Here is a 12,113-nt window from a genome sequence, read left to right as displayed (position 1 = left end):
GACACAATTGTAGATCGTTATTACCGTAAATCACTTTTTCGGCAATGGCGGGACACTTGTCCGGACACTGCTCCTTTACATCTGATAAAATAGTACATTTCTAAATGACTTCGGTATCATTTTTTTAAAGTTTTGTCGGTAATATTTTTCATAACAATAACCTAATCCAAAAATTGCGGATGTATTTTCAAATAATCTGTAATGATGAAAATAATAATCTTATCTCATTTTTTAGGTGGTAAAAAACGGAAACAATTAAAAAGGGTCACAAAGGAACCCAAATACCTCGAATTTGAAAGTCGTAAAAGACTAATGAATGGAGAGAATAATAATTAACAGACAAATAAATTCATTCATTTGATATTATGTATGAGTACAATTCGATGAGTGTTTATACTCCAAACTCGACTCTTACTAAAATTTTCGCAAGCAAAGAAATCGCATAAGGCCGAGAATTAATAAACAGACACTTTAGAAAGAGATATATATCTTATCTGTTTTAAAGTGGAAAACAATTACGAAAATGAAATTTAATTCATAAATAGAGAATAAAATAAAGTATCTAATTTAGGTAAATTTTAAACATATAGAAAAATAAGGTTAAAGCATGAGTTGTAATACTAATAGACTCTGTCTCTTAGATTTTTTGTGTCGCTGTGTTTTTAGTTTCTGGTACGAGGCCGAATTACCGAATTCAAATACTTTATTTTAACCCAAAATATAAGGGTTCAAGCAAAAAAATTGTGGTTCTAAGTTAAATCATCTCAAAGTGCTAACTTGATTGGACATAAATATTGAAGGTATTTTAAAGGAAAGAGAAATTAAATCTAAATTAACATATTTTTTTATTATCATGGAAAAATTACTTCACATTTTTAACAAAACTTGTGATAATTTATACATTTGTTAAATGAAGTTGATGAATTCACATCACCTTAATGTTCTCCTAAAATCAAAACAAATTTTATAGTTATCCGAAAAATTACAGAGGATATATTCAGTATTCACTTACTTCTAAGCTGTTTACGTATTCTTTCAGATATTGTTACCTTTCCAATATTGTGACATTTCCGTATGAATTATGTTATTGAATGCAGCGTCTAATGATTTCTTTGTTATTCTCTCGTTTTTTAATACATCCTTTAGAAATGCTGTAGCCAGAAATTTGTTTAATATACACAACCGTAGAAAACTATCAGTACTATTGCAAGCACTCGGCTTAAAAACATGCAAGTTTTTAAGGGGTTACATGGGTCAAAACGTCCAGACAATGTATGATTGTTTAATTATTTTTTTTTTCATAAAATAAATAAATTTTTTTATTTGAGTGTTTTCAAATCTTAAAGTACACTATTAAAAGAGTTACTTGTAAAATTTTCGTTCAAAAATATTTAAAATTAGGGCCGTACCTACAGGTTCTTTGAAAACCCTTCCAAAAAAGCGGTGGTCACGCTATCTTGTAACCAGGTAATCGAAAATCGAAAAACCGAATATTTTCTGTTAGTGGATGAGTATAGCTCGTGATTGAACGAAGGAATATTTTTTTTGTTGATTAGAACCGATTTTACATGGTCTTAATGGTTCTAAAAATTGAAACTTTTGACAAAAGACACTGTCAAAAATCAAAATTTTAATTTTTTTGAAAACCCTTTGTTCAATCACGAGATATATTCACCCACTAACAGAAAATTTTTTGTATTTTGATTTCAGATGAAGCAGTCAAAAGATATCTTGACCACCGCAAAAGCAATTTTTTCGGAAAGGGGCCCGAAGAACTGTTGCTACGGGCCTGATTTTTATTATTTTTTATCAAAAATTTAGTATCTTACTCATTTAATAGTGTACTTTTAGATACCAAAGTGTTCAAATAAAAAAATTTATTTTTTTATGAAAAAAAATTATTAAAGAAACATACATTTTCAGGTCGTTTTGACCCATGTAACCCCTTAAATCATACTTTTTTTAGTAATAACTAATTTTAAAAAAATAAACCATTGGATTTTTCAAAATTCTTAGAAAAAATTTTTTAATCTTTTTTTTATCTTAAATCGAAATTGAGTTTTAAGTGATGACATTTATTTATTTAAACTTTTAATTATATATAATTAAAGCTAAAATATAATAGCTTTCGAATGTTACATTTTTTAACTTTCTAAAATTTGTTTTTACTGAAAATCGTAATATAAAGGATCGCTGCTTTTTAGCCGTGCGTGTACAACCGCACCTAAAATATTTAAAGGTTATGTATGAAATGGTACAAATTAGGCCAAGAGACGAAATTATACCTTCAACTTATTCAAATACAAAAAATAGTAATTCATGTTCTAACATATTATATTTAGTGTACAGCGGAACATAGGTAAAAGTAAGAAGTTAACAAATTAAGAAACAAAAAGTAGACAACTGTCTAGTCAGTTATCTAACTGAGGATTTTACTCATGCCAATAGACGAATACAGGCAAATATTAAGTTGCTTTGTCTTTTTAGCACCGATTAGATGACCGTCTAGACGCTTAGCTGAATGGTAGATTCTTCTACTTGGTTACGATATTAAAATCCATAAAATGAAATTCAATTAGTCTCGGGTTAAAAAATTATTTTGGTCATTAGGTATCTTTTCTCAGACGCGGTCACATATATATGGAACGTTCCATATAAGCGAGGACAGACATAGTAGAAGCAATGGTCAATACGGCTGTCAAATTAAAAAATTCTGGACAATTAAAAATATTTTTATGAATTTAAAACTAAAACTTAACAAGTGCAAGTGGAACTTGTAGTAAATCTGAGAGTTCCGTAAATGTAGCAAACTCTAATCGTTTTAATTCAATTTATCCTGAAGTCTAAATATAAAAAAAACTAATGGAAAACTGCAGTTCACTAGGTCATGAACGTTTCCCAGGAAAGGTTTTTGGGTTTAAAAAAAATGACCATGAATTTTGCACCTACTGTCCTTTAATATGACCCTAACAGTGTTAAAAAATGCCCTTAACAAAAAAATCGGTCGGAGTAAAAAAAAAAATTGAATTTTTGTTTCAAAGTAACAGTAAGTATTTCACTAAAAAAAATGTATTTTTGTTACTGCCATACTTATGGCTAATTCTCACATATTGTATTGGTGGATATGGTACAGGCATACAATATTGCTATTTCAGCTACACTTAGTGCAGACTAGCCAATTTTTAATCGAAAAGTTCAAATCCATAATTTGAAAAAATTGGTTCTAGCAACAATATCTAAGCCGCATTTTGAATGCTTAATATGATAAATTGGTCGGTCAACTTGTTCAAATTTTGAAAAAAAAAATTGTTACTATTGAAAAAATATGGGTAGACCAAAAACGGATAAGTCCGTCAGTAGCAGAGAAGTAAATTCTGTAAAAAATATATCTTGTATATATCTTGTTTCTCAGAAATCGGTTCTGGTAAACTTCATCAATGTACAAGCCTTTGTCACATGAGGCAATGAGTAAAATACAGACTAGAGTCCACTTCAGTGACAATCATATTCAAAATATCAGCACGGTCATTGGTCAAGAAACTGGTAACCGTTTCTTGGCAACATTTCTTGGAACAAGCGAGTGAATCTGTTCACTTTGATTTTAAGCAAACTGTGCATCGATTTCCTGTTCCATTAAGTACATTTGAAGCTAATGGTAATGGACTTCTCTAAGCTGTTATAAAATATAATAATTAGCATATTGGAATGAAAGGTCTAAAGCAAATACTTTTTGTAAAAAGTACCTATATTTGTTGGTTTAAAAATTAAAACTACTGAAAATACAAGAAAAAATATCTGTTGTTGGAGGATTTTAAAGAAAACGAATTTGAAATGATGTTCAGCAAATATTTGTGGATCATGAAGTTCAAGGTACGAAGTACGTAGTCTTCAAAAAATTAATGAAGGACAAAATGATATGCACGTCTCACAATGTGTTATTTTTGCATTTTCGCGTTCAAAACTTAATTTCTCTTGAAGGAATTGACCAAAATGAATGGACCTTGGACCAAAATAAAGCTAAATAAATGTAGAATAGAGGAAAATTATAGAAAATCCTTAATCTAATTTTTTGAGCTCCTGGGAATTAAGTGAAGTTAGCATTTTTATAAAAAAATGACAAATTAGAGTATAAAAACCTGTAAATCATGATAAAACTTAGAAAAAAACTTTTTTGTAACAATTTAGGATCACTGAATACAAAAATAAAGTTGGTGTTTCGAAATTCAAAATGGCGAATTTAAAATGGCAGGTGAAATTTTCAAAATTAAAAAAAAATTTCTAATTTGTCTTAATTGTGGTATTTTAATGTTTTCGAGGTCGCTGAATCCAAATATGATGGTAAAATTTAAATATTCAAAATGTCGGACCCAATATGTCGGACAAAATTTTTTAAACGTGCTTCGATTTCAATAAGACTTGGTACTTTTACGTTTCAGAGGTCGCAGAATTCAAATATGTTGATAAAATTTTAAAATTCAAAATGACGGGCCCAACATGGCGGACAAAAATTGTTAAAAGTTCTTTGATTTCAATAATACGTGGTATTATAATGTTTTCAAGGTCGCTGAATTCAAATATAATGGTGAAATTTTAAAATTTAAAATGGAGAACCCAAAGTGGCTAACCAAATTTTTTTAAAATGCTCCGACTTTAATAATACTTGGTACTATAATATTTTTGATGTCGCTGAATTTAAATATGATGGTAAAATTAAAAGATTCAATATGGCGAACAAAAAGTGTTTAAAAATTCTTAGACTTTAACATGACTTTGTACTTTATAATGTTATGCAGAATATAATATTTTAATTCTCCAATTTAAGATTCGATTTGTACCAAAGTTTAAATTTTTTGTGGCTATTGGAAATAGTGCAATTGGTGTTTTTTTATTTAAATATATACTTTACTCTGATTGTTTTAATATATTTTATTTCCTTGGAAGTATGTACTTATTTGTAAATTGAACTACAGTTGTTTGACAATTTTTCTGCTTTCAATTGTTTTCCCGCTAATCTTTTCTTAAAAGTCATCCTTAGAATTTGACTGCGCTTGACGTGTAAGATAATAAAGTTGTTCCTTTTCAAATTTGTCAAATTAAAATATAAAAAATATTTTGTCCGCCATATTGGGTCCGCCGTTTTGAATTTTTTAATTTTACCATCATATTTGAATTCAGCGACCTCTGAAAAATAAAAGTACTAAGTCTTATTGAAATCGAAGCATCTTTAAAAAATTTTGTCCGCCATATGGGGTCCGCCATTTTGAATTTTTAAATTTTACCATCATATTTGGATTCAGCGATCTCGCAAGCATTAAAATACCACAATTTGGACAAATTATAAGTTTTCTTAAATTTTGAAAATTTCATCTGCCATTTTCAATTCGCCATTTTGAATTTCAAAACACCAACTTTATTTTTGTATTCAGTGATCCTAAATTATTACAAAAAGTTGTTTTATTAAGTTTTATCATGATTTACAGGTTTTTATACTCTAATTTGTCATTTTTTCATAAAAAAATGCTAACTTCATTCAACTCCCAGAAGCTCAAAAAATTAGATCAAGGATTCTTTATAATTTTTCTCTATTCTACATTTATTTAGCTTTATTTTGGTTCAAGGTTCAATCATTTTGGTCAATGCCTTCAAGAGAAATTAGGTTTTGAACACGAAAATGCAAAAATAACACACTGTGGGTGCGTAGAGTAAAAGTGGTGAATTGTGTGAAGAGAAGTATTGGGTGCATGTAAGTGTTAAAGAAGTTGTGGTGAGTGCTTTAGTGTGTTTAAAAAAGTGTGTAAAGTTGTACTGGGTTTTGGAAGGTTAGGTTGAGAGCGTGGGGAGTGTAAGTGAGAGGCTAAGGAGTTAGAGAGAGAAAGGAAGGGTACGTAAAGGCGGGTACTCATGGCGCTGTTAGAAAGGTCGCCGGTAAAAGGCGAAAGACGGCATGATAATGCTGGAGACAGAGGGCAGGAGATTACTGGTGGGCAGGCTGAATCAAGTCGGGGGGACAAGGGGGAGATAGAGAATTCAGAAAAGGATAGTGATAAAGACGGGGAGGTTTTTGAGACCCCCAAGACTTTGAGAAAAATGTCTTACTATGTGACATTTAGTTAAAGTGACCATACGTCCTGGATTGTGCGGGACTGTCCCGGATTTTTCCCCTTTGTCCCGAAAAGGCCAGCGTCCCGCAAAACGTCCCGCATTTGACATAAAATGTCCTGCATATCCCGGAAAATAGTTAAGAATATCCTGCATCTACAGGTTAGCACAGTAGCGCGTATATAAGTGTGAGAGATATAGACTTCGTGATATTTTAAGAAAAAATCAATCGTCAGAAGCATGTTATTCAATGTTACAAAATAAGCATAATATAAATATGTAAATGTCATAAGACGCGCCTTTGTTTCAATTCCGCTCCAATTGACTCCTACAAATTCCCTGATTCTTTTTTCTTGTGACAAATGACCTTTTTTTTGTTTATTAAATCATATAAATAAGCGGGTGTCCCGCATTGACACTATTTCCATATGGTCACTTTACATTTAGTGCTAGAAGAAATTGTAAGCAAAAGGGGTTGTTGAAGTATGCCAAGATAACAAAAAATGAGGTAGCGGTTTGGCAGAAGCAGGTAAGGGATAAAAAGAGGGCAAGGAGTGAAAGCAGTCAGAAAGAGAGGGAGTATTATGAAAATGAGGAAGAGTTAAGAGAGTATGGGGACGTACTAACGGGGATGGGAGATATAGCAAGAGCCATGCTGAAAATAAGCGAGGAGATAAATAAAAGAATAGAGAACTTGGGGAGGCAAATTAAAGAAGCTAGGGAAGAAAATGCGAGGAGAGAATAGAGAAGGGATGGAAAAATTGACAAGATCATGGGAGAAGTTGGGGAAATAAAGAAGATGTGGGAAAATTGGGAGCAAAAATGGAAAAGAGAGAAAGATGGGTTATTGGAAAGGATGGAGATGATTTAAGTTGGAAGGCAGGAAGGAGGAGAGACACAAGCGATAGAATTGAAGAAGAAAGTGTCAGTTTTGTCAAGGGTGGTGGAAAGGTTGGAGAGAGAGAAGAGGAAATGTGGAATAGTAATTAGAGGTCTATGGGCGGGAAAGGATGAAGGAAAAGAAAAAGTAAAAGTATTACTAGATGAGATAGGAGCGAGCGTCACAATCAAGGAAGTGAAAATAGAAAAAGCCCAAAGATTTGGGTGGTAGAATTGGATAGCGAGGAGGAGAGAAGGGAGGTAATGGAGCTGAAAAAGAAGTTGAGAGGTAGAGAGGAAAGAATAGAGGAGGATAAATCTTGTCAAGAAAGAAGAAAGGATTGGCTATTGAGGGAAAAAGCGTGGGAAGAAAGGAGATAAGGCAAGAAAGTGATAATGGGTAAGGATTGTTTGTGGATTGATGGAGTTCAATGGAAGATGTAAGGTGAAAATGGGGACAGTGGATTGGGAAAGAGGGGTGTGGGGTTTGGGGAAGGAGAATAGGAGATGGAAAAAACGGTATAAGGGTAGTTTTTTGGAATATAGGGGGTTGGAAAAATAAAGATGAGGGTTTCTAGAGGATATTGAGCAAATGGGAGATTATATTTTTGTTGGAGACGTGAGTGGAGTCTAGAGAATGGGAGAAAGTAAAAGTGAAGTTGCTGGGGTAAGATTGGGGATAAGGGAAGGAAAGAAAATAAAAGTAGTGGAAAAAGAGGAAAGCATGGTGAGTACCATTAGGGTGGGAAGGGAAGAACTGGATATTGTGAGGAGTGGATGGACAGGGGGAAGGAAAAATTGGTTCTTAAAGGGGGTGATTTAAACGCATGGATAGGGACTTTAGAGGGAGGACAATGTAATGAGCAAACGAATAAGTATTAAAGGGAGTCAAAACATAAAGAGGTGGATGGGGAAGAAAGGAAATTGTTAGGGATATTGGAGAGTGAAGGTTGGGAAATATGCTATGGGAATATTAGGGGGGATGAGGAAGGAGGATATACTTTAATGGGAAGGGAGGATACTGTCATTGACTATGTGCTGGCTGAGGAAAGGGTGAGAAAGAGGCTGAGTGCGATGAAGGTGGGAATGGAACTGGGTTTAGAGCATTTCCAGGTTATTGTCCAGCTTAAAGGAAAAGTGGAAAGGAGAGAGGACGTAAGGAGAGAAAAGAAGGATAGAGTAAAAAAAATCGGCAAGTGGACGGTAGAAAAGTTAATAGAATTTGCAAAAAGGATGCAGGAAAAGTGGATAAAAAAAGGTAAGGGGGTGGGGGTTAACGAAATAGTTGAAAGTATGGTGGGAGCCGTACTAAGGGTGAATAAAGGGGTGCCAAATGAAAAAGAAAAGGGAACACAAGGAGGGGTTGGTGGGACAAGAAGTGTGACACAAGTAAGGAGGCGATGAAGGGAAAAATTAAACTATAGAGAAAAGGACATATTGGCAGGAAAAAGTATAAGAAAAGGCAAGATGTGCACGAGAAGTTGATAGCACGGAAAAAGAAAAGGAAAAATAAAATTTTTTAGAAGAGGTGGAAAAGGCAGTGAGCGAAGGGAGAAAATGTGAAGTAATAAATGGAGAAAGGAAAGGAAAAGTAGGGGTGGATAAGGGTGTAAGTATGGGGCAATGGACAAGGTATTTTAAGAAGCTGAGTGGGGGGTAGATGGGAGAGTGGTAGGAGAAAGGAGAATGGCGGTAGATGAAGCAGAGTGTGAGGAAATAAGCAGGGAGGAAGTGGAATATGCAATCGACATGATGAAAAGAAATAAAGCAGCTGGTTTAGACGAGATGGAAGCGGAGAGTTTAAATTATGGGGTGAAGTAATTAGAAAAGAGATGTGGGAAGTGATTAACAAGGTGTGGAAAAGACAAGGGTGGCCGGAGGGATGGAAAACGGAGGGAAGGGAAAAAGTAAAGGGATTATAGAGAAATCACTCTAATGCAAGTTGGATACAAGCTCTACGCAGAGATCTTGAGGCGGAGGCTGGAAGAAAGTGTAGACAAGGCTGGAGGGATACCAAAGTCTGACAGGATTCCGTAAAGGGATGAGCACTATGGACCACATATACTCTTTGAATTTTCTGGTGGGGAAGGAATTGGGAAAGAAGAAGGGGAAGTTAGTGGCACTGTTCGTCGACTTGAAGGCGGCGTTTCCGTCAGTCAACAGGGGAGTGCTCTGGAAAACGTTGCGGGAAAGAAGAGTAGAGAGGGATCTCATTGATCGGATTAAGGAGCTGTACGAGGATGTGAGGGCAAGGGTGAGAGTTAAGGAAGCTTTTGGAGATATTTTCTGGATGCGGAGGGGTTTAATGCAAGGTTGTCCGTTGAGTCCAATTCTCTTTAGTCTGTTGATGGCGGATTTGGAGAATAAATTGAGCAAAAGAGGGAAGGGAGGGGTGGTTTTGGAAAAGGGGCGAATTTATTCAATGGCTTACGCCGACGACATAGTGTTGGTAGAGTATGAAAGTGGAAAGAGATTGTTGATAAGAGAGTTTGAAAAGTATGTGAGGGAAAGGATCTGTGGCTGAATGTTGAGAAAACGAAAAAAATGAGATTTAGGAACAGGAAATGTGGGAAAAATGTGTAGGGTTTGTGGACATGAGGTGGAAGAATAGGAGCATGTGTTGGAGAGGTGTAGAAGAGGTGTGAATGAATGGGGGGAAGATTAGGGGATTGGACAGGTAATAAAATGGATTTTGGATGAAAGCGGACAGGGTGTAAAATGGATGAAAGATTTTGATGAGAGAAGAGCAGTGTATGGGGGATAGTAAATGATAAAGGTGGGTGTTGTTTATCGTGATTTTTGTTTTTCGTTTTTCTTTTAGGGGTAAATACGCAAAGAGCCACAATGGCTAGAAAGAAAACAGGAAACGGAAGCCCAGTCACTTAAGAAAGAGAGAGAGAGAAAATATTGTTTTGCGTTTTTTGAATATTTTGCGTTTTGTAATAGCATTGTAAGATAGTTTTAAGTGTTTTTGTATTTTTGATTTTAGAACATTGTTTAAGGATCCTCGAAACCTGCTGTAGCAGGGAGAGTAAATATAGTATATTAAGCAACAAGAGGATAAAGGCAGCCATTTCTTTACGGTGATTTTTGTGACACGAGTGGAGTCTCGGGGCGCCTGAAATTGGCTGCCTTTATTCTCGTGTTACTTACGATATTTTTTATTCCTAATGCACAAAAGTGGCGATTTCAGATAGCAGACGACAGGGAGTAAAAGTCATTCACTTGTTCGATTTGTATAAAAATGGCGGCCGTTTTCTCTCTTGGGCAAGAAAAATGCATGTGAACAGCTAACTTTCTTGCCAATGGGAGAACACGGCCGCCATATTCATACGGTCGAAGAAATGAATGACTTTCCTCCCTGTCGTCTGCTATCAGAAAGCGCCATTTTTGTGCATGTGGGATAAAAATATATTCTAGAATGTACTCTCTAAAACTCAATTAATAATTTGCTATTAATGAAATATTGCGGATTCGTTTACTAATTGAATTAGTAACAGTTTTGACTATCTTTTAGTAAAGAAAACAATTAATTGCTAGTAGAAAACTACTAATTCATGTATGTCAGCTTACTAATTTGAATCCGCATTATTTCCTTAGTAGAAAATTACCAATTTAGATTTAGAGAGTACATCTAACAATGAAAGTTAATTACCCTAGTAAAAAAATTTAGGTTATTTTGATAGAAAAGTAAAAAAACTCAATTGAAGATTTACTTTTTACTTTTTTCGCTATTTCAGACCACTGTGGACCGTCATTTCAAAAAAGACGGATATAAGAATTTTTAAGCCGTTGATCACTTAAATCCATCAACCAAATTTTTGTTTTTCACGGCAAGAAATTTTACGATGTGGATTAGCAATATTAGAAATTTATTTTTGAATTTTCCCAGAACTTTTCACGAAACAATTGTCAATTTATTAGTAAGGCTCTTTAATAAATGTGAAGCTGAAACCTACCATATCGACCAAGTTTTAAATTCTAGAAGAACCGATATTTAAACCTAGACGTCACCGTCAAAACAATAATAATTGAAAAATAATTTTTAAAGCTATGAAAAAATGAGGGACTAGCTCTGCTGGGGCTTGACACCCAGGACCTATCAATTGCCAGTTGATTGGTCTTTCACTGAGCTACAGAGGTCCACATCCAACAAATTTTCACAGCCTTAAGGGGATCCCACATACCGACAATGCAGATCAAAAATGGTTAAAAATCTGCAACGACCGTTTCTTGAAAAATATAAGGAATTATGACCTATAAATTTGTAAAAGTCATTTTTTATTATAAATACATAGGATGAGTATTTTATTTGTTGTAATTATTAAAAAAAATATATTGTCAGAAAATTAAATATGGTCAGTTTCCAAGAGCCCAAACTGCAACGACCTTTTCTTGAAAACAACAAAACAAAATAATTTTTCCATTTAGCAAACTTAATTTTAATAAAAAATACACATAATAAGATTCATTACATATGAAAACAACAATAAAAAACTTTAATTTATGTAAACTGTTTTGTATAGCAATTTACAACAAGAAGAACACATGTGACAGCTTTTAGTAGTTCATAGAACCAAGAGATGGCGCCAAAGGTTCCAAAACTGACAAATTTTGATTATTTTTAGCTTTAAATTAACAACAATAAAATATAATGTTTTCTTTTTGAGTAAAAATTCATTAGTGATGAAAGACACACAATGAGAGAGATTTATTTTGTTCAAATTGTTAAAGAAAAGTTAATGCTAGTAAATTAAATATCAAGTGCCACCGAACAGCTGTCACATATACACTTTACAAAAAATAAAGTTTTTATTTATTCCTGAATGGCAAATGAGTATCATCATCCGTATTTTCCTACAAAATTAAATTTCCCAAATGGAAAAATTATTTTGTTTCGTTGTTTTCCAGAAATGGTCGTTGCAGTTTGAGCTAGTAGTCAAAGATGTGTTACAGGGAAACTGCCCATATTTAACTTTCTAACAATAATTTTTTTCAAATAATTACAACAAATAAAATACTCATCCTGTGTATTCATGATAAAAAATGAGTTTTCCAAATTTATAGGTAATAATATCTTATATTTTCCAAGAAACGGTCGTTGCAGATTTTTAATCATTTTAGATCTGCAATGT

The 12,113-nt window shown here is 33.7% G+C and overlaps 1 protein-coding gene across 8 annotated transcripts in view; it reads right to left on the bottom strand.

Annotated features, from left to right (window-relative positions):
- Positions 1-826: 826 nt before the first annotated feature.
- The window catches only part of LOC122507656, a 59,890-nt gene continuing 48,603 nt past the window's right edge, over positions 827-12,113 (bottom strand). For all 8 annotated transcript variants that reach the window (XM_043620487.1, XM_043620488.1, XM_043620484.1 and 5 more), the window contains 2 exons: positions 1,050-1,151; positions 827-946 (listed from right to left, as the gene is read on the bottom strand). In XM_043620487.1, coding sequence (XP_043476422.1) covers positions 936-946; positions 1,050-1,151 — 113 coding nt within the window. In that variant the 3' untranslated portion in view covers positions 827-935. The remainder of the gene's footprint in view (positions 947-1,049; positions 1,152-12,113) is intronic.

The sequence above is a fragment of the Leptopilina heterotoma genome, unplaced genomic scaffold (assembly GCF_015476425.1).
Source record: "Leptopilina heterotoma isolate Lh14 unplaced genomic scaffold, ASM1547642v1 Lhet_509, whole genome shotgun sequence".
In the NCBI taxonomy this organism is placed as follows: Eukaryota; Metazoa; Arthropoda; class Insecta; order Hymenoptera; family Figitidae; genus Leptopilina; species Leptopilina heterotoma.
The sequence above is the reverse complement of the archived record's forward strand: the minus strand, read 5'-3'. Positions and strand labels throughout refer to the sequence as shown.